At 45.9% G+C, this 22,933-nt stretch overlaps 1 protein-coding gene across 3 annotated transcripts in view; it reads right to left on the bottom strand.

Moving 5' to 3' along the window:
* The window catches only part of mroh1.S (maestro heat-like repeat family member 1 S homeolog), a 43,492-nt gene extending 20,775 nt beyond the window's left edge, over nucleotides 1-22,717 (bottom strand). For 2 of the 3 annotated variants that reach the window (XM_018224007.2, XM_018224008.2), the window contains exons 1-19: nucleotides 22,146-22,716; nucleotides 21,605-21,750; nucleotides 20,440-20,571; nucleotides 18,900-19,062; nucleotides 18,667-18,765; nucleotides 18,211-18,362; nucleotides 17,809-17,949; nucleotides 17,225-17,317; nucleotides 16,575-16,653; nucleotides 13,976-14,089; nucleotides 13,788-13,861; nucleotides 12,744-12,866; nucleotides 12,224-12,331; nucleotides 11,995-12,139; nucleotides 10,889-10,929; nucleotides 2,806-2,947; nucleotides 1,256-1,311; nucleotides 514-621; nucleotides 193-312 (exon numbers count right to left, since the gene is read on the bottom strand). In XM_018224007.2, coding sequence (XP_018079496.1) covers nucleotides 193-312; nucleotides 514-621; nucleotides 1,256-1,311; nucleotides 2,806-2,947; nucleotides 10,889-10,929; nucleotides 11,995-12,139; nucleotides 12,224-12,331; nucleotides 12,744-12,866; nucleotides 13,788-13,861; nucleotides 13,976-14,089; nucleotides 16,575-16,653; nucleotides 17,225-17,317; nucleotides 17,809-17,949; nucleotides 18,211-18,362; nucleotides 18,667-18,765; nucleotides 18,900-19,062; nucleotides 20,440-20,571; nucleotides 21,605-21,750; nucleotides 22,146-22,167 — 2,058 coding nt within the window. In that variant the 5' untranslated portion in view covers nucleotides 22,168-22,716. Of the gene's footprint in view, nucleotides 1-192; nucleotides 313-513; nucleotides 622-1,255; nucleotides 1,312-2,805; nucleotides 2,948-10,888; nucleotides 10,930-11,994; nucleotides 12,140-12,223; nucleotides 12,332-12,743; nucleotides 12,867-13,787; nucleotides 13,862-13,975; nucleotides 14,090-16,574; nucleotides 16,654-17,224; nucleotides 17,318-17,808; nucleotides 17,950-18,210; nucleotides 18,363-18,666; nucleotides 18,766-18,899; nucleotides 19,063-20,439; nucleotides 20,572-21,604; nucleotides 21,751-22,145 lie in introns of all 3 variants that reach the window. The other variant, XM_041568230.1, reaches the window with a different exon arrangement.
* Nucleotides 22,718-22,933: the final 216 nt, after the last annotated feature.

Raw genomic sequence — 22,933 nt, 5'->3', positions numbered from 1 at the left:
CTAGAAGCAAGGATACGTGTCACTTACTACTCCTTGTGATATGTACGACCACTGCGGGCCCCTAAAACATGTTTTGCTGGGGTTCCTAGGAAGTTTGGTTACACCCCTGTATGTGAAATTCTGTGATTCAGATCAGAGCCATTAAATGGCCCAGAACTCACCCAGATCATTCCCCCATACATTCCCTGGTACCTCTCGCTCAGACTCCTCCTGGTACCGGGCCGTGGTCAGTAAGTCCTGCAGTTGTTTCTTCACCAGCTCACGGTTCTCACAGGCCGCCAGTGTGGTCCCAATACATTTGTACAGGAAGTTCTGAGAGCAAAAAACACATCAGCCGCTCTTTGGCACTCCATTGTTTCCATTCTGACACTCCTCTGTCATATTCACTCTCTGCATGGAGGCTTATTTGCTCTTTATCACATTTCTTAGACACTGTGGTGTGACTAACTGCCAATACCACACATTTGTATATGGGCGGGAGCTGCCAGACTGTTGCCCTCCCCAGTCACTTACCTTTTCCAGGGGGAAGGAATTGTAGTTGAGCAGCTGTTGGTGCATCTCTTTGCTCAGTTGGGAGATCCACTTGTCGTCAGCCACGGCCTGCAGGGTGGCCCCCAGGAACTGAACAGACAGATAAAAACTGCCCTTACACAACAAACCCAAAACTACTGCCTTTAGGGGGGCTGGAAGGTTTATGGGACAAAGCAGAACTACAACTCCCATCATGCCCTAACAGACAGAAAAGGCGTGTGTTGGAGGTTCCTGGAGAGGCCAGACAGGGGGTTCATATGCAACTACACTATATTCTCCCATGCTGATGTGTCCCCCCTGCTGTATAGAATACAACTGGCAGCCCACCACTAGAAATGGCCCCCAGAATGCCCACAATTTCTTTACACAAACTGGTCCACAGCTGGGAAAAGAGCTGATAACTGGCCCCTGGCAATATATTCTGGGGTTACACTTCCCCCTGCTGCTGATCACTGGTACCAATAAAATGGTTCATATTGGATATTCTGCCTTATACTGCCCCATGTGGTGATCATCGGTACATATTTATATTTATATGTTATACTGCCCCCTGGTGGTGATTATTGGTACATACAAACACATCCATACTGCCCTGGTGCTTATAATTACATATAAAATATAAAATATTATAAAATATAATTTATACAGAATATGCTGGTGATTATGGGTATAACAGGTTATACAGGATATTCTGGGTTAAACTGCCCCCTACAGTTGTTTTTACCTTGAGCATCTTATCTTCCCAGTCGTTCTGCTGGATGAAAGATTCGGCCCCGGGCTCTGGGAGAGAAAGGAGATGCCATGTGAGTGTCAGGGAAGTCAATAAAGAAGCAGAGAGGCAATTTGCTGTTCATACAGTGAGATACAGGCCTAGGTATCAGGTGAGACATCTGGGCAGATTAACTTCACCCTACAATGAGCATATTCCCTGGCACGTGTTCATAATCACATGGGAAACTGCTTTACAGCAATAAGATCAGTGATCCCAATGTTATGAATAGGGAATAAAGATAAATATATAGGAAGGTCAGTGATCCCAATGTTATTAATAGGGAATAAAGATAAATATATAGGAAGGTCAGTGATCCCAATGTTATTAATAGGGAATAAAGATAAATGTATAGGAAGGTCAGTGATCCCAATGTTATTAATAGGGAATAAAGATAAATATATAGGAAGGTCAGTGATCCCAATGTTATTAATAGGGAATAAAGATAAATATATAGGAAGGTCAGTGATCCCAATGTTATTAATAGGGAATAAAGATAAATATATAGGAAGGTCAGTGATCCCAATGTTATTAATAGGGAATAAAGATAAATATATAGGAAGGTCAGTGATCCCAATGTTATTAATAGGGAATAAAGATAAATATATAGGAAGGTCAGTGATCCCAATGTTATTAATAGGGAATAAAGATAAATATATAGGAAGGTCAGTGATCCCAATGTTATTAATAGGGAATAAAGATAAATATATAGGAAGGTCAGTGATCCCAATGTTATGAATAGGAAATAAAGATAAATATATAGGAAGGTCAGTGATCCCAATGTTATGAATAGGGAATAAAGATAAATATATAGGAAGGTCAGTGATCCCAATGTTATTAATAGGGAATAAAGATAAATATATAGGAAGGTCAGTGATCCCAATGTTATTAATAGGGAATAAAGATAAATATATAGGAAGGTCAGTGATCCCAATGTTATTAATAGGGAATAAAGATAAATATATAGGAAGGTCAGTGATCCCAATGTTATTAATAGGGAATAAAGATAAATATATAGGAAGGTCAGTGATCCCAATGTTATTAATAGGGAATAAAGATAAACATATAGGAAGGTCAGTGATCCCAATGTTATTAATAGGGAATAAAGATAAATATATAGGAAGGTCAGTGATCCCAATGTTATTAATAGGGAATAAAGATAAATATATAGGAAGGTCAGTGATCCCAATGTTATTAATAGGGAATAAAGATAAATATATAGGAAGGTCAGTGATCCCAATGTTATTAATAGGGGATAAATATATAGGAAGGTCAGTGATCCCAATGTTATTAATAGGGAATAAAGATAAATGTATAGGAAGGTCAGTGATCCAATGTTATTAATAGGGAATAAAGATAAATATATAGGAAGGCCGGTATTTTTTTCCAGAAAAGGTGGCAACCCTACTGGCCGAGGAGAGGGCAACATTCTCCCTAATCCGTTCATTTTCAAACCACAAGCAGTTTTATTTCCCCTCTAATTTCCCCCTACTGGGCCACCATACCTTCCAAGCAGCGCAGCAGTAAAGGAATCTCCTGGTCCCAGCACCGGCCCACTGTTGGGTGGATATTAATCTGCATCACATTGAGAAGGCGGAGTGCAGCAGAGCTCCGCCCATCCCCAGTCTCCAAGGCCGCAGCGACCACCTGAATTGAGGCAAAGAGACTCCAATCAGAATAAGGAAAATAATGGTGTGTGGCCAAGATAAAACACATCACACAAAATTCATCCAATCCTGAAAAAGTACATCAATCAGACCCTAGACAGATAGCCAATCAAGATAAAATACATCATACGTCATGTATCCAATCACTGTAAGGTGCATCCAACAAACCTTAGACCAATAGCAATTCAGTGAATAGACAATTACTCATTGAAATGGGTAAAAAGGCACTAACCTCAAACATTTATTAATATTAATTGTAAAGTGTTTTATCCCACAAAAGTGCAATAGTGTGTACCTCCCCTATTACCACAGAGTACAATTTAATAGATACAAAGCAAATGCATATATCAGAACAAAAATAATTAGGGATGCACTGAATCCACTATTTTCTATTCGTCCAAACCCCCGAATCCTTCGCGAAAGATTCGGCCAAATACTGAGTCGGAATCCTAATTTGCATATGCAAATTAGAGGTGGGAAGGGGAACACATTTTTTACATATTACTGAAGTTATTTGGTTCTATACCATAGAATGTAAAAATGAGGATTGTGATGTATTATAAGAGGCAGTTCCCCATGCCATTAAAGGGAACATAATAATTATATATTGACCTTAAATCTACGGAAAAAAAAATCAGGGCTTTTTTTTCCTTTATATCCAAAATATATTCTCTAAAACCTAAGTCTAAGCCAGGGATCAGTTCTCAGGATATTAAAGGAGACATTTTGTGTAAAAAATAAGAACGTACCAGTGCATTCTACTCATTTAGATTTAGAAAAATTGTGCTTAAAAAAGTAGTGTTTCAGGCTGATTTATTGAATATTTCTGCAAAAACCCCTAATAATCCCTCCCTTCTCTTCCACTTGCTGCTCCCTGAATTCCCAGGCTGTGCACTCAGCTCACTGCACTGTAGGACAGGAACCAATCAGCAGCTAGCAGGACCTGATAGGGAACTGAAGCCTGTCTGTGCTTGTGTGACTGCAGGGCTGTGATTGGCTGTCCCCCTCCTACTGTGCTTCTGGCAGGGACCGTTAGGACATGCCCACCCCTCATTTGAAAGACAGACAGGGACCAGAGAACATCAATAAGGAGCTCCAATAGGGGACATTTTTAAAGATAATATTAATTTTTAGCACCATCTAAAAGCAACACAATATATTACTTATAATTGCCTACAAAATTAGGGTTTTTTATTTATCCTATATGTCTCCTTTAAGATTTCTATGAAGGATTATTTTAATATCATTAATTTGTGGACTGTAATGGGTAACAAAATAAACAGGTGAATTAATAGTACCACTCTGTATAAATGTGTGGAGCACTGAATCTACCTCCTCTTCATGTGTTCTGTCTCTACTCAAAGGTGATTTATAATTTAACGAGATACTGACATCAGAAAATAACCTTTTTTTCATTATTTATCATAACATTGTCTTCGAATGCTATTGATAATTTAGCAATAAAAGTATTTGCCTGATGCTTTTCCATTATCGTTCTTACTACCCTGTTCCTCTATGAGGGGGCTGCCATATTTGTACAGCAGTAGTAACTCTAACTGAAGGGACAGTCAGGTGGGCAAAATAAAAGCAGAACTATCAGCGATAAACGATCAGCATGACCTATAGGTAATTGTTAATGTAGATTAATATTTTGAAAAGAAAATTTTTCGTGTCAGCATCACTTTAAAGCTTTATTAAAGGCAAAATTAAGATGTGCTTCTTCATAAACTCTATGTCAAGACCGCCGGGAGCGCGAGGAGTCGCGTCCGCTCCCGGCGGCGAAGAATCCAAGATGGCGGCGCCCAGTCAACCCACGTGGGTTCCGACGCCGGCGCCGTGACGTCAGCGCGGCGCGACGGTCGCAGGCGCGCTGACGCTGGCGCAAGGGCGCCAAATTCAAATATAAAAGGACGCCTGAGACGCCAAGATGGCGCCCGAAAATAGGATCTGTTCCTGTATTGATTCCTGGGTTCCCTGTTGCCTATTCCTGTTATCCCTGAGGATATTCCTGTTTGATCTCTTGTTGCTGACCCCCTGCCTGGACTTTGGACTTTGATTCTATTCTGCCTGCCTTGTGACCTGTTGCCTGAACTCGATTACCCTTTCTGCTTTATCCCTGGATACCACGATCCTGATCCCTCCTGAGGGGCTTCCTCCTAGATCCGGACTACTCCCCAGAGGGGGCTCCCGGCTCCCTGACATTATTTTCGGGCCATGGATCCTTCTGAGGAAGCCACACCTCATGTCGGACGAGCGCTCCGCGGACTGGCATCCCGCATGGAGGACTACGAAAACCAGCAGGTTCGCATTGGGCAAGCACTCGATATCCTGCTAGCACAAGTGCCTTCTGAGCCTTCCACTGCTCCACCTACTGGAGATCCCCCCATGGCGGCAGCCCCTACGAACGCAAGCTACCCGACAGGTGAGCCTCGCATTCCACCTCCCCCTCGCTTCAGTGGGGACCCACAAGCCTGCAGGGGATTTGCCACACAATGCCAAATTCAATTTGAGTTCCAACCCACACAGTTTCCAAGTGAGCGTTCCAAGGTGGGGTATGTGATGTCTCGATTGGAAGGCAAGCCACTGGAGTGGGCAACGTCTCTTTGGGAGAAGAATTCCCCGGTGACTTACGATGTTAAAGACTTTCTCCAAGCTTTTCGCATAGTCTTTGATGCTCCAGGTCGGGTTACGAACGCCCCTGCCCGTCTCTTGCAGCTCCGGCAGGGAAGCCGCAGTGTCAATGAGTACGCTATAGACTTCCGAACTCTGATGGCGGAGACTTCCTGGTGTGATGACGCTTACAAGGCCGTATACTACCAAGGCCTATCCATCCGCATCAAAGATGATCTCGTCTCCAGAGAGACTCCTGACACCCTGGAAGGGCTGATCGCTCTATCCATTAAGGTTGACACCCGTCTCAGAGAACACCAGGTGGAGAGAGAGCGCAGCAGACGATTTTCTCCCATGTTGGCCCCTCGCTTTCAAAGGCCGATTCTGCAAGCACCCGCTGTCCCTGTGACTCATGTGTCCACGTCTCCTCTGGAGGAACCTATGCAAGTAGGAAAGGCTCGCCTCTCCGAGCAGGAAAGACTCCGAAGACGTATGGCAGGTCTCTGTTTGTACTGTGGTGGGCATTCCCATTTTGCCAACACCTGTCCTGCCAAAGCCAAGAGTTTTGTACCCCGAGGTATGTCTCAGGTTTCTCATGTAGGGGGCATCACTCGAGGGCCTCAGGAGAAGTATCAAAAAAATTCACGCAGACTCCTCCTTCCTTTGCAGATTCACCTGGCAAGTAAATCTATCTTCGAAAGGGCCTTCCTCGACTCCGGAGCGGATGGCAATTTCATGGATGCCTTTTTTGCCGAACGCATGAAGATTCCCCTGCTTCCATTGTCTTCACCCCTGCGAATTACCGCCATAGATGACAAACCCCTGGAGTTTGAATTCGTCACAAAGTTCACGGCGGAACTTTCTGTACAAGTTGGGGCGCTGCATCAAGAAAAACTTTCATTCTTCATCATTCCCTGTCCCTCTACTCCAGTAATATTGGGTCTTCCGTGGTTACGTCTGCATAACCCCTCCATAGACTGGTCCACTGGGCAGATCTCTCGTTGGAGTTTATTTTGCTTGCAACATTGCCTTCCGCCAAAACCCCTCGAGAAGGTGAATGTCTCCTCTGCGGAATTAAAAACTTTGCCCTCCACTTACAAGGGATTTTCCGATGTCTTTTGTAAAAAGTCGGCAGAGTTCCTTCCCCCACATCGCTCCTACGATTGTCCGGTTGAACTCCTGCCAGGAGCTATGCCCCCCAGAGGGCGCACCTACCCTCTCTCTCCTGCAGAGACTACCGCTATGAAGGAGTACATCCAAGAAAATCTCCAGCGGGGGTTTATCCGCCCTTCTACCTCTCCTGCAGGGGCTGGGTTCTTCTTTGTGGAGAAGAAGGACGGAGGCCTTCGGCCTTGTATAGACTATCGGGGTCTGAATAAGATCACCGTGAAGAACAGGTACCCCCTGCCCCTGATTGCCGAGCTCTTTGACCAGCTGAAAGGGGCAAAGATTTTCTCCAAGTTGGATCTCCGGGGGGCCTACAACCTCATTCGCATCCGGGAGGGTGACGAATGGAAGACGGCATTCAACACTCGGGATGGGCACTATGAATATCTTGTTATGCCCTTCGGCCTATGCAATGCCCCTGCCGTCTTCCAGGAGTTTGTTAATGATGTGTTCCGAGATCTCCTAGGAAGGTTCGTAGTCGTATACTTGGACGACATCCTGATCTTTTCCAAGGACCTTGAAAGTCATCGCTCCCAGGTGAAGGAGGTACTCTCTCGTCTGAGGAAGAACTCTCTCTTCGCCAAGTTGGAGAAGTGTGTCTTCGAGGTATCCAAGATCCCCTTCCTAGGATACATTATCTCTCCAGAGGGATTTGAGATGGACCCCGTGAAAGTGTCGGCCATCCAGGAGTGGCCTCTCCCACTGAGTACCAAGGCAATCCAGAGGTTCATCGGATTTGCTAATTATTATCGACAGTTCATCCGGGGGTTCTCTTCCCGCATTGCACCTATCCTGGCCCTCATCCGGAAAGGGGGTAAACCCAGCCTGTGGCCTCAATCCGCCATAGAAGCCTTTCAGTCCTTGAAAGAGGCCTTCACGTCCGCTCCTGTTCTCCGACATCCCAATCCTGCACTACCCTTCTGCATCGAAGTTGATGCTTCTGAAGTCGGAGCCGGAGCTATCCTGTCTCAGAGACACTCCACTGATGGAAAATTGCACCCCTGTGCGTTTTTCTCCAAGAAGTTCTCATCCGCAGAGCAGAACTATGATGTCGGAAATCGAGAACTCTTAGCAGTCAAGCTTGCCCTTGAAGAATGGCGTCACCTCCTGGAGGGCTCTGAAATTCCTGTCCAGATTTTCACAGATCACAAGAATCTGGAGTTTATACAGTCCCTCAAGAGGCTAAATCCCAGACAAGCCAGGTGGGCCCTTTTCTTTTCCCGTTTTAACTTTGTTTTGACTTATCGCCCAGGTTCCAAGAATCTGAAAGCCGATGCCTTGTCTCGTAGCTTCACTCCGGTGGACCGTGACCCTGAGAGGCAGGAACCAATCATTCCACCAGTCAAGATCATTGCCTCTCTGTATCCCCAATTTGCCGACCAGATTCTGGCTGGGCAGTCCTCGGCTCCTCAAGATACTCCGATTGGCATGGCCTTCGTCCCTCCAGAACTTCGCCTGGCCATCCTGCAACAAACCCACTGCTCCAGACAAGCTGGACATCCTGGTCCGGCCAAGACCCTTGAACTCTTGAGGCGCCTAGTCTGGTGGCCTGATATCCGCAAGGATGTAAAGGACTTTGTGGCTGCTTGTAATGTCTGTGCCACTTCTAAGCCTAGCCATTCCCGCCCCAGCGGGTTGTTACAGCCTTTGCCGGTTCCCTCTCGTCCGTGGACGCACCTCTCTATGGACTTTATTGTCGAACTTCCTCCCTCCGGTGGGAATACTGTGATCTGGGTTGTCATTGACCGCTTCAGCAAAATGGCCCATTTCATCCCTTTGAAGAAGTTACCCTCTGCGGTGGAATTATCCCAACTCTTTATTAAGTACATCTTCCGCTTGCATGGTTTCCCGGTGGAGATCGTCTCCGACAGAGGCACCCAGTTTACCGCCAAGTTCTGGCGTTCTCTATGTAAAGACTTGGGAATAACACTTAAATTTTCATCTGCCTACCACCCGCAGACGAATGGGGCAGCTGAACGTGTGAACCAAGCCTTAGAACAGTTCCTGAGGAACCACGTGTCTCTTTGCCAGGACGATTGGTCTGACCTCCTCCCGTGGGCGGAGTTTGCTCATAATAATGCATGTCATTCCTCCACAGGAAGGTCTCCATTTATGGTGGTGTATGGACAGCACCCTCAAGCCTTTCCTCAGGACTTCGTGTTGTCGGACGTCCCGGCTGCAGATGATCTGACAGCCCATATGCTTGCTATTTGGGCTGCAACCAAGTCTAATCTGGAGAAGTGTGCTCTAGTCCACAAGACTTTCGCGGATCGCCGTAGAAGGCCCTCTCCTCCCTACAAGGTGGGTGATACTGTCTGGCTCTCTTCCAGGAATATTCGCTTGAAGGTGCCATCTCCCAAGTTGGGTCCGAAGTTCCTGGGTCCATTCCCCATCTTGGAGATAATTAACCCTGTAGCCATCAGACTTCAACTCCCACCAGAGATGAGAATCCCCAACGTGTTCCACGTCTCCCTGGTGAAGCCCACCGTCTCCAACCGTTTCTCTGGTGTCCAATCTCCTCCTCCTGCTGTCTCTGTGGAGGGTCAACAAGAATTCGAGGTGGAGAGAATCCTTGATTCCAGAATCTCCAGAGGGTCCCTTCAGTACCTCATCCATTGGAAGGGCTTTGGCCCCGAAGAATGCTCTTGGGAGGGACATCGTGATGTGCATGCTCCTCGTTTGGTAAGAGACTTCCACTCCAAGTTTCCCCAGAAACCAAGTCCCGGTGGTCCTGAGGCCCCCCGTGAGGGGGGGGGTACTGTCAAGACCGCCGGGAGCGCGAGGAGTCGCGTCCGCTCCCGGCGGCGAAGAATCCAAGATGGCGGCGCCCAGTCAACCCACGTGGGTTCCGACGCCGGCGCCGTGACGTCAGCGCGGCGCGACGGTCGCAGGCGCGCTGACGCTGGCGCAAGGGCGCCAAATTCAAATATAAAAGGACGCCTGAGACGCCAAGATGGCGCCCGAAAATAGGATCTGTTCCTGTATTGATTCCTGGGTTCCCTGTTGCCTATTCCTGTTATCCCTGAGGATATTCCTGTTTGATCTCTTGTTGCTGACCCCCTGCCTGGACTTTGGACTTTGATTCTATTCTGCCTGCCTTGTGACCTGTTGCCTGAACTCGATTACCCTTTCTGCTTTATCCCTGGATACCACGATCCTGATCCCTCCTGAGGGGCTTCCTCCTAGATCCGGACTACTCCCCAGAGGGGGCTCCCGGCTCCCTGACACTCTATCCCTGAATCTTTGTTTAAGAATCTCAGATTGTCTAAGAAAGTCACTGTTATCTGTGCAGAGTCATTGTAATCACATGAATTGTCCAATGGGGATAGCTCTAATGATGTGTTTAGGGTGGCACCATGTGGCTTGAAGTAGAGAGTTACCCGAATTTGGTTTTCTATAAATGGTGGAAATGATCTTGTCCTTTAATAAAAGGTCAAGTCAAGAAAGTTAATAAAATCTGAGCGAAAAAAATGTGTAAACTTTACACCCGCCTCATTACTATTAGTATAAGATACAAATCACTCAAAGCTCCCCAAAGAACCATGCCATATAACTAGGGATGCACAAATCCAGGATTCGGCCTTTTTCAGCAGGATTCGGCTGAACCCTTCTGCCTGGCCGAACCAAATCCGAATCCTAATTTGCATATGCAAATTAGGGGAGGGGAAGGAAATCACGTGACTTTTTGTCACAAAGCAAGGAAGTAAAAAAAGGTTTTCCCCTTCCTACCCCTAATTTGCATATGCAAATTAGGATTCAGATTCAGTTCTCAGCCGAATCTTTTGCGAAGGATTCAGGGGTTCGGCCGAATCCAAAATAGTGGATTCAGTGCATCCCTACATATAACTATAAGGTCGTCAATGTAGCGACCATAGTAGACCAAGAAATGTTTAAAAGGATTACCCAAATTATAAATAGAATACAATGAGAACATCACTTAGTGCTCATAGGCCCCTCCTGTGGGGATGGGATTCCTGCCCAACCAAGAGAAGTCCTGAAGTCAGACTGTCCTTTAACATTGTTCTCCAGGTTCTGTTCAGGGAGCCAACCTACCTGCTCCTTAAGTACCAGATACTCACACACACACACTCAGCAGAGGAATGTACAGTGCTGGGAGTTGGCCTTTCCATCAGGAGCTACTTACCAAGAGCCGAGCCACCAAGGCATGAGGGGACGGCAGGTTTACTGTGGAAAGAGAGACACGAAAACATGGAGAACAGATATTCACCCCTCTGTGCATTGCCAAAAACATCCACAAGTATGTGCCAGCCTATTTGTACATTGCACTGGGCTGTTCCAAATGGAATCTGCCCCTATCTCTACCCCCCTCCCCAGGGCTTAACCCTTATTCCTCTTCCTCGACTGTCTGTAGGTATCTCTGCCTCTATACCAAACACATGTTTAAGCATAAGAACTGTGTGAATGGAATAACTCACCAAATTAAATGGGTGGCCCAGGTGCTCAAGGGAGCGGACAATCCGTATGTAGAAGAACAAAATGCTGGAGCAAGGCACTCAAGTGGATCACGCATGGAGCAGACTAATAGCAGGTAAAAATGTATAATATTTTATTTGTATAAACTCAACGCATTTTGTGTCACTAGGACACAGTCATAGGCTTCATGCTTCAAGTCTATAACGTGTTAGGCATGAGTTGTTTATACAAATAAAATATTACAAATTTTTACTTACTATTAGTGTGATCCATGCGATCCACTTGAGTGCCTTGCTCCAACATTTTGTTTTTCTATCTCTGCCCCTATCCCTACACCCCCACCCCCGGGCTTAACCTTTATTCTTCAACTGTCTGTGGGTATCTCTGCCCCTATCCCAACACCCCCTCAGGGTTTTACCCTTATTCCTAGACTGTCTGTGATTATCTCTGGGGCTTTCTCTGCTGCTGCCTGACACTAACCTGCCCCATATAAACCCAATATCCCTATTAATTTTGTTCCTAATCTGCTGCATAGTGGCACTGTATCTGAATCACTTTTCATCATTTATTATCATGTAGATCAATGGAGAATTCATATGCAGTTTTTCTTATTTCAACCCAGATGGGTCCCTCCTGCATGTAACATTCTGTTCCCATAAATGACTCCCCATGGCTGGAACACTGGGTGCTGTTTATTTACCAATCCACCCCCCTCTGACAATCAGTGAACTTTCCGTCCCCACTGGAGCAGGTCACATTCCTACAACTGGTACCAACTGGCACGGGGGGGGGGGGTAAAGGCAGGAGGACACTCACTGTGCACATTGTAATTGATGAGGAAGGTCTCCAGACTTTCTGACTGTCTCTTTTGGCCAAGTTGTATCAAACTCTTGCAGATGGGTGTCAGAGCGTTGGAGAACTGAACAGGGACGATGAACTCTAACAGGTACGGCCACAAGATCTGAAGAGAGAGAGACATATGATTGGGACAGTGATACACGGATAAACAGAAGAAGAACCAGAAGACACATCAGTTAATTCTTACATTATTCATCCGATCCACGGTGGTGCTGATTAGGTACAAGGTGCTGATGCTGATCCGACGCACATTCTCCTCCGTCACCTCTTCTGTTTCTGAGTTCTGCTGGCGAGACTAAGCATGGAACAGTTGGACTGATGTGTTCATCCCCCAACCTGCAGGAGGGGCTCTGTTCCCCTTACATATTACCCACAATACCACCCAGTCCTGGCATTTCTCACTGGGCACAATTGTGTATTGTCGAGACAAAAGCAACCCAACATGGCAGTGGAAAGCGAATGACATTGGCATCACTTAGTGCAGAACTGGAAGGTCTCACGGGTACCACTGGCACAGAGACATTAGCCTGAGATCCAGTCAGTAAAGGACAAGTCAAACTTTAGAAAGAACAGTGCAGACATTTCACAGGCCAATAGAAACCCAAAGCCTCATTGTCTCCCTGTTCCATTCACTGGCTCCATGCAACACCCGTAAGGCTGGGATGCAAATACAGCAAAAAGGTAAGTCAGCAGGATTGGTCACTTACCGAGGGGCTGAGTGTAACGCAGCACAGTCTGATGAGATATTCCAGCAACAGCTCCCCCCCTGGCTGCTCTAGGTATCCATGGTGAGCCATAGCACTGATCACTTGCACCATTGCCCGCCTCACCTGCAAAATGAAAGAAAGGGGTCATTGAAACAAGGTAATTCTGCAAGTGAGAGAATAGAGGAAAAACCTGCCAGAACACTATGGAACTGACAGAGACTGAGCAACTGGAACACTAAGGAACTGACAGAGACTGAGCAACTGGAACACTAAGAACTGACAGAGATTGAGCAACTGGAACACTAAGGAACGGACAGAGACCAAGTAACCGGAACACTAAGAACCAAAAGATATTGAGCATCCAGAATACTAAGGAACTGACAAGAGACTGAGCAACCGGAACACTAAGAACCAACAGATATTGAGCATCCAGAATACTAAGGAAATGACAGAGACTGAGCAACCGGAACACTAAGGAACTGACAGAGACTGAGCAACCGGAACACTAAGGAACTGACAGAGACTGAGCAACCGGAACACTAAGGAACTGACAGAGACTGAGCAACCGGAACACTAAGGAACTGACAGAGACTGAGCAACCGGAACACTAAGGAACTGACAGAGACTGAGCAACCGGAACACTAAGGAACTGACAGAGACTGAGCAACCGGAACACTAAGGAACTGACAGAGACTGAGCAACTGGAACTGGAACTATGGAACAGAAATTAGCCAACGAGAATTCTGAAGAACGGAACTGGGCTAACCCCCTAAGAACCTGCCAGACACCTTATTACTGGAACACTGTCAGTTCCTTAATGGTCAGGCCACTTCCTTGGCGTTCAAGTTTTTTAAGGAAGTGACAGAGACAAACCAATCGGAACACCAGAAAACTAAAAAGAGACTGAGACCAAACAACTGGAACACCAAGTAACTGACAGAGCACAAACAATAGGCACCTAAAGGAACAATGATATATTTTGATCTGATATTGTTCCTGAGTGGCTGGCAGCACTGAGGTACCACATAAAGGTCTTATATTTACCCTGTTACTGGAGTCCTGCAGAGGTGGCCTCACAGCCGCCAGAATCAGGGGCTTCTTCACTTCCATGCTTGTGGCTGAGAAACAGAGACAATCGGCAATGAGACTTAAGGGCAGAATCCCCAAACCCTAATGGATCAGGCAAATGGGTTTTGGGGTTGGCTATTGGAAGCAGTAGGTTTCTCGCTTACGTGCAGAGTTGATGACTTGTTTCATGATGATGAGTGTCCCAACACGAACCTTGGGGTTATTGGCCTCAAGTTTAGGCAACAGGAAGACGAGTAAGTGATCTGGAAACTTGGAGACTGGGGAAGGAGATAAAGGTTTAGCACAGAGGCATTGAGCAATGGCATCACCACAAGTTTGGCTCATAAGGGTTTATAGTAAAGACCAAGATCCAAATGTTGCATCGGTGCAATGAGACACCTCCTAGGCCTCTGGCACGGGTAAAGCCATGCTGTATATCAGGGCATCTTCTTTATAAGGGAAAATGTGTTTATTAATGGTTCAAGCTGGAGAATATGATAGGGATTAGCTACCCTAAATAGAGAGGGGTTCAGCGGAGAACCATTGGGATAGGCCAGGAGCTGGCAGCCTATCAAATATGGAAGATAAAACAACAAAACATTGCATTGCCTCGTCAGAGCTGGTGGCACAGGATCCACCCTGGTTGAGACAGGATATTGGGACATGGCAGCCAATCATAAAGTTACATTCAATCTGGGGAAGATATCAGGGTTCCAGCAAGTGAGTGAGCGTCCCCAGAGATGTGTGCCAAAACACAACAGATCAGGGGGAACAAAACAACAAACACAAAGTTAGAAAGTCCTGCACTTAGGAGCTTGCAATCTACTCCTTACATGACCACATGAGACAGCGCTACACCAGGCACATAAGCACCTGTCCCTCTATTTGGGGCCCTGGGAACTGGTGGCTCGACAGTTTGACCCAGGTTGAATCCCAGGCACTAGAGAAATAATGGCAGGTATTTATGTAGAGCACATAAGATATCAGCTCCACTGGCAGAGACTACTGGAATGCAGTTAAACCAGTCTGAATCATGGGCAGCGAGAGTGTTTATTCTGCTCAACTTCACAGAGCCAATAAAAACTCTCTGCTCAGGGCCATTTATATTTACCAAGCAACATATTCATTTCAAAGGCAGAGAATTAGTGAGTAATATAAGACAGGAGAGCTGTGGCACCTATAGAGACTATTGTGTCTAAACACAGGGAAAGAGCCACACTTAGGGGCCACAGTCTGAGAATAAATAACGGCTCTCTCACAAACAAGGCAGGGCAAAGTCTCAACTCACCCATCAGGTCTGCCCAGTTAAACTGCTATTGCCCTCCCTGCCAGCTCCCAGCTCCCTGATCTCTGACATTTGTATAGAAACAAGGCAGATAAGGGCCCCATGTGAAATACACCCCAAAATTTCAGATGCCACAGTCCCACGCCTTGAGGGGAGGCTGCTGTTTCCATGAGACCTGGGAATAATAATTGTTTTGTCTGGGCTCTTGTCTTTTTATTTCTGTAATTATTTCTCTTTCCCCTCTTATACAGAAGTCCCAGCCCAGCCTCTCCTGGAAGCCTCAGGTCTTTCCTCCCATCCCAGGAGCCAGCGGCCTCTCCTTTCTTCTCTGGTCTCCCATCCCAAGGAATCACTGGGCCTCTTCTTCACTCCCAAAGAACCACTGGGTCTCTCCTTACTTCAGAGAGAGCCAACAGGTCCTTCTTTCCATCCCAAAAAGCTTCAAGGCCTCTACTTTCTACCCAGAGGGCACTGGGTCTTCCCTTTCTTTTCAGAGACTCGTTTGGCCTCTTCTTCATTCCCAAACAGCTGCTTATCCTACTCATGCAGTTATAATCTCTCATTGCCTCTACTGAGCCCCTTTACATTCTGTATGGTTTATATTTGTTAAGAAACCAGTTTGTTTGATATAAAAACCCTTCCATTGTACAGTACTGCGGAATATGTTTGCACTTTCTAAATAAGTATTAAAGGGGAAATTTAGCATCTAAATAACCCCTCCAATCTGTTCCCTAATAAAGACCCAGTCAGAATAAAGACCAAGTTATTGTTTTAGACACTGCAGTGTTGTACCTCCCAGAGAGCCATGTGGTCCAGGTCCCCAGACACCTTCTGATCACAAGCTAGAGACTGGGGGGCGGCGTATCAGGAGGTAAAGTCACAGGACACACAATGGGTGGAACCGGCAGTTTATCAGATAATCAGCAGGGAAAGAGGAACTATCTGGCAGCTGATAAACCCACAGAGTCCTCCGAGCCCTCAGCCCTTCTCTTACACAACCCCCCCAACACAGCCAGGCGCCCAGTGCTTCTACCAAGGAGAGGCTAAAAGCTGAACAAAAGTTTCTCACTGTGGCTTATATCCTTGTACTCTAATTGCCCCCTCAAGGACAGATTCACCTTTACTCAGCACCTCTATTTACTCCAAGGCCAAAATACACTTAATGTTGATGACAAACTGGTCATTTTATAAAATGCTGCAAAACCTCTACCCCCCACAGGGCAGTAATATGCAAAGAGAATGATGGGAAGCAATCACAGCAGCACCCAAACGCCAAGGAACTGGACCCTGCTCCTCTAGTCAGACCTGTTGAGCCCAATAACACTGTAGAAACAGGATCCCATGAACTTCCACCACTTGCCTGAAGGAACCTGTGTTTGTCTGGGAATGTGGAGTAAAAATTCATCCCCTTCCCCCAAGATTCATAGATACTTCCATTCCTTCCAGCCATTCCACCCCCGACCAAAGCAAGTCCGTACCTAGAACTGTGAAACAGCGAAGTACCTCGTTCTGATTCCTCACCAGCATCTGGTTAGATGAGTCCAGGGACAAACAGATCTAATGGGGGAACAAAAACGACTGCGATTGGGGAGAGTTGTGAGACTGTGGTGTCTTAAAAACCAAGGTACTGCTGCTCCTTTAAAGCTGCCCATAGATGTGCAGATTTTATTATTTGTATGATGAAAGATCATTTCTTTCAGTGTAACAATCTACAACTAACCATTCTGATTAAAAAAGTAGGAAAAAACCCCATGTTCTGCCCATTATTTGACAGACAGCAATCATACAAAAGTTATATCCCATGAATTTCATCAGATACGTGTAATCGACTAAACAACTAATCATCAAAAATGATGGGACGGTTATTCTGAACCCACAGACAGTCCAAAAATCTTTGAAAATATCTTTGCGTTTATGGCCAGCTTAAGTAATGGATCAGATACTCCACAAGACTGGGGGGGTACTAAGGGAGAGAGAGGATCACTATTGGAGTGACCAATCAGATGCTCAGTAGAATAAGAATTAAACCTTATGACTGGATCTCCAATGGGGAAAGAAGTTTCCTCTAAACTGAGGAGCTGGGATTGGGGAGCAAAATATATTCCATCTGAAACCTTATGAAACTCACCTGTGAGTGTAAAACCCCCAGGATAGAATCCACGAGACCCTCTAGCGTACGGCTTTCATTGGAAACTGCGCTCTCCAGTATCTGGCACAGGCTCTGGAACCAGGAAGAAACATATCAGGAAGGCAATGGGCAGCCCAAAGGCACAATCCCTGCTTATTCATGGTGTTGGTACAGTCATTAAGTCTATGAATGGAGATAACTAGGGCATCAAATAGAGATAACCAGTACCTCTCTGCTCCCACTAAGCAGATGGACAAACGTGCATTGGTGCCATATTTTTTAACAGCTAAAGCTGATTGGACATCAGGGAGTCAATTTGGTCGTTTGAGAGCCCAGGGCAATTGATGACTCTCTAATAGGGTTTGGCATTAAAGCTGGGTCTCTGGGGTTCAGCAATGACAGTATCTGCAGTATTTGGAACACAACTGGACATTCAACCCCCATGCATGGTGAGCAATATATATTAGAGGCACAATCCTGCACATACTACTGGCACACAGTACTGCTGCACTTATACCCCTTGCAGTGAAGGATAATACAGATCCCAAAATAAAAGAAACACTTAATAAGCTGTGAGCCATTACCTTGGTCACAAAGAGAGCCTCCACATTCTTCTTGTAGAGGGACAAGATACCAGGAATAAGGCGGGGAAGCTGCTCCTCTAACTTCTCATTTGGGAGCAAATGGCTCATTGGGCCCAGAGCTTCCACAACAGCCAGTCGCACCTGTCAGATGTATAAAAAAAAGATTAGGTAACTGCAGCGCTGGATTCAGTTGGGCTAAAAAAGGAAAGAAAAGAGAAAACCAGGAAGAGCAGAAAGTAAAGTACTAATAAAGCCCTGCAGCTCAGTCTCAATATCAGTACAGCGCACAGTCCTCTCTCCTTGCCTGTTATACAGAATATCACTAGTAGAAATACTGATCCCTCCCACACTGGGATCCAGTTCCATCCATTGCTTCCTAGTTCCCTGCAGTACATTACTTACTTTGGACTCTCGGTTCTGCAACCAGCCATTAAAAAGAACATCGTAGGCATGGAAGATTTCATTGGAGAAGGTGTCCTTGCGCACGGTGGGGTCTGGGGCCTTGTCTAGGTTGGCCAAATATTCCTGGATACTCTCGCTGAAATGCTGCAGCGCTGAGAAAGAGACAAACCAAATGAACAAGGGCCCCTTTCAAAAACCCACAGTGGGAAAGTAAAACTGTACCCCCCCCTGGACTGAAGGAAATGCTGTTGGTATTACATATTAGAAGAGGAGAAGGGACAAGGGACACTTGGAAGCTGCACCCGACAAAACTTAAAGCAATTTGGTTACCCCCCCCATTCAATGTGGTGAAGATTTTACACAAATATAAACAGTGACACGGTTGGCAATTGTACTGGGGAACATTCTAGTGTAGCGAGTCCCAGCATTGGAATTGCCAGGGGGGAGGGGACTTACCCACACAGAAGACCGCTTTCATGGGGTCCTGCTTGGCCATCCCCAGCATAGGTAACATGGTGCCCAGGACGGAGTTCAGGAACGGAACCATCCCAAACACTGCAAAGGATACAGCAGTCACTCAATGGGAATTTGTGGGAAAAGCCTCAGATCCTTTTACTCCATGAAACGGTTACATTTGGGCAGTAAAGTGATATATCTTCCCCCCCCCACCCCCAGGAAAAATGACTTACCATTGGCCACAGAGAGGTTGGCCAGCGTCTGCATGATAAAGAAGTGAGGGAGAATCCCCGGCTGGAACTTCAACAAGATCTCCTCCATAACATTGTTAATAAAGTTTCTCCCAATGGCAACAAGAACATTACTGGCCGCCTGCTGCCACTCAAATATGACATCCTGGGGGCAAATCACATGTCTGTTATTGTATGTCATCAATATATATATATATAGCCAGGACACTGGGCAGCCTGCTGACACTCATATATTATATACCCAGGGCCATATAGTGTATTCATGTCTATCACAGAATGTCATCAATATATCCAATCACAATACAGGTGTCACTTGAATACAACTGCCTACAGCAAATACCTGACAGACATTATTACACACACACACACACACATATATCTCGAAGTAAGACCAGCTACGATAGGATTTTTATTCAAACAAACTTGTTATATGCACAGCCAACGTGACGTTTTGGTCACCACTGGGACCTGTTTCAAGGTCACGCCAGTTATGCATATAACACAATAACACGTTTGTTTGAATGAAAATGCCAGTGTTGCTGGTCTTTCTTCAGTATTAATATTATTTACCTTGTACATGGGTAAGGAGTAGGGAGTGCTGTCCAAACCAAGAAACCATATATAGATATAATTCAAAAGGACCCGCACTCCAAGCTATTTGTTCGGCCAGGCAGGTGGATTCGGCCGAATCCGAATACTGCTGAAAAAGGCTGAATCCCAAACGATTAAGATTCTTACTAGATTTTCATTCAAGTCTGTTCTGTTCACTGTGCTGATATTACCAGTGTATTTTGGCCCCACTGAGGGTCTTTCCCAAATCCAATTATGATGGATAGTTGGAAATACACTGCGTCAGGCCCATGTGCGGAATGAAACTGAAACAGGTAGTGTGCAGTAGCAGTAGCAGTGAGTCTGCCATAATGTGCCCATGATACCTATGAACACTTACTGGTCCGTCAGCTCCAGCCTTGACCCCATTACAGGAGAAAAAGCCTCTGTGTATAGTGGATCCAGTATCAATGTGCAACATCGGAGGCTACCTAGTAGTCTGAATGGGGAGTTACAGTTCAGCTCTGCCTCCCAACTGGACCCCCTGTACTCACTGCTCATTACATACACTAACCACCCATAGTGTTAAGCCAAGTCCCCCATAGGGACCGCAGTGAGCCCATCAGTGGCCTTCCTTTACTCAACACTAGCCCGTTGTGTATTAACACACTCTTCACCTGCTGCTGCCTGGCACTGGCCCATTTAATAAGTTATTCCCGGGCATCGCTCCTGCTTCTTATTTGCTTTTCCCTACTGTCTGTACATTGGCTGTTGGACCAGTACATATTACCCCTGCGGTAGAGCTACACACAAACATTTATCTGCCACATGAACATTATACGTAAAGTACTTGTGTTCTCTAGTTACTGCACAAATGGATCTGATACCTTATATCATATATAGATATAGATATATATATATGCACATTGATTTATTCTAATGGATTTCATGTTCTGGCCCAGTCCCATCTCACCTTAGACTTGGTCATCTCATTGGAGGCCAGCAATATGACCATCTTAGCTGTCTCTTTTGTGAGGTCTCTGAGACTGTTCTTCGCTATGGTCTCCATGGCCCTTAGGATAATGGTGCGATGTGCATAGGAAAGCTGCAGAATGTGGAGACATTAGATATAGACAGAGAAGATGCTCCAAGTAGCTATATATATATATATATCTATATATATATATATATATATATATATATATATATATATATATATATATATTTATATATTTATATCTTGCTTGTGTCCATTACTGTGGATAGAGACAATGCAGTGTGAATGTTAGACACTGGTGGAGGTGCAGGGTCTTTAATGTGCTGAGCAACTGGTGGATAGAATGAAGGTAATACAACTGTCACCCTCACTAAACTGCCTGTTGACATAAGCCCAAACAATGAATGATTAAAGGGTTTAAGTATGTCACAGATTGGCCAATTCTAACCAACTTTTCAATTGGTCTTCATTATTTATTTTTTATAATTTTAACTATTTGCCTTGATCTTCCAAGTGGGGGGTCACTGACCCCCATCAAAAAAACAAATGCTCTGTAAGGCTACAAATGTATTGTTATCACTGCTTTTTTATTACTCGTCTTTCTATTCAGGCCTCTCCTATTCCAGTCTCCATTCAAATCAATGCATGGTTGCTAGGGTAATTTGGACCCTAGCAACCAAATGGCTGCAATTACAAACTGGAGCTGCTGAATAAAAAGCTAAATAAGTGAAAACCCACAAATAATAAAACATGAAAACCAATTGCAAATTGTCTCAGAATATCCCTCTCTACATCATACTGACAGTTAATTTAAAGGTGAACAACTCCTTTAACCCAAGCACTCACTGCCCCTGTAACCTTCCATCGCAGTGTTCTAATCCCACCCACAGTTACAGTAATGTCTGGTTAGCTAGAATGTTCTGGTGCCACTCGTTGCTTAAGTTACAGATTCCCCACTCTTCCAGCCGCCATCATTATTCCAGCTAGGCCCAATGTCTGACTTACAGGATCCCGCATACTAGTCCCGCCCACTGCCTGGGTTGCAGCCTCCCTGCCCCGCCCCTTGCCAGCCTGGCCATTGCTGTGAGTTGTACAAAAGCAGAGACAATAGGCTGGCCATTAGAGAGTTACAATGACATACCTTATCATGCTGCCTCAGATAGGAGTCACATGACTCGAGGACCTCGGAGGGTGCCGCCTCCCCCATGAAGCACAGGGAGCTGTAGATCTGTTCCTGTACCTCGGGGTCCTTGTCAGTAGAGGCGTCCATAAGGGTGACAGCGAGACCTACAGAGCACCCACACATTGGGCAAAGGGATAAGACACTCCCCAGGCAGAGCTAAAGGAACTGGGACTATGGGGGCCCAAGGCAATTTAGGATGGAAACATCCCACCTTTATCTGACTGAATGACTTGCGCGCTGCTTTACTCCTCCACCCGAATATCCACCTCTGAAAATGATCTGGGCACCCCGTCTTATACTTATATACCCCCGTACCCCAGCCCCGTGGCAGTGCCCTGATACCATCCTTTTTTCCAAAGGAAACTCATAGAAGCACTTCCCAAACTTAGTGGGGGTAATTAGGGGGTAACAATGTGATATTTCCATACTTAGTGGGGTGGGGGGGGTACTGGGGTAACAATGTGACTTTCAGAGAATGTTTAGAAAAAGAATAACTTACGTTTAACACTGGAGACGGCCATTGTTTGTGGGGAGCAGTCAGGCTGGGGGGGGGTACCTCTGAGAGGTGGAACAAGGAAAGTTCAGGAAAGTTGTGTGAGGGACTTTGTAGTTTAGAGGAGCTGGGGGTGAGAGAGAGAAAAACAGGAGAACAAAGGGAAAGTGGTGCTGCTGTAAAAGCCTTGGTGCCCGGGGACAGAGGCAACTGTAAATTGGGGGGGGGGGGGGAGTGGGGTAATAGTAAGTAGTAGGGGTACAGTTCAGCTCACACAATGCACCATGTCCCCCTGTGCTGCACAAATCTCAACAGGGAACCTGGGGCTTTAACACCGGGTTAGTATTCTGCCCCCTGTAAGGGTGAGTGTGAAGTACAGAGGTGATGATGATGATTGGGTCACACAGAAAGGATTGTGTTGAGTCCAGTTGATGTCCAGTCCAGGAGTCTCTCAGTGTAGCTACAATTGGTGATCTGTTGGGGAGTCTAGATGGGACCCCAGTTACACCCCAAACAATCCTCCTCGTGGGACACAGGGAGCTGCAATCAGAAAATAAACAGAGAAAAGTGAATATGTCTCATGATACACATCCTCTGTATTATAGCTGACACACACACACACACACACACACAGACACACACACACAGACACACACACACACAGACACACACACACAGACACACACACACACACACAGACACTGACACACTGACACACACACACTGACACACACACACACACACACACTGACACACACACACACACTGACACACACACACTGACACACACACAC

Source organism: Xenopus laevis, chromosome 6S (genome assembly GCF_017654675.1).
Source record: "Xenopus laevis strain J_2021 chromosome 6S, Xenopus_laevis_v10.1, whole genome shotgun sequence".
NCBI lineage: Eukaryota > Metazoa > Chordata > Amphibia > Anura > Pipidae > Xenopus > Xenopus laevis.
This window is presented reverse-complemented; position numbering and strand designations above follow the sequence as displayed.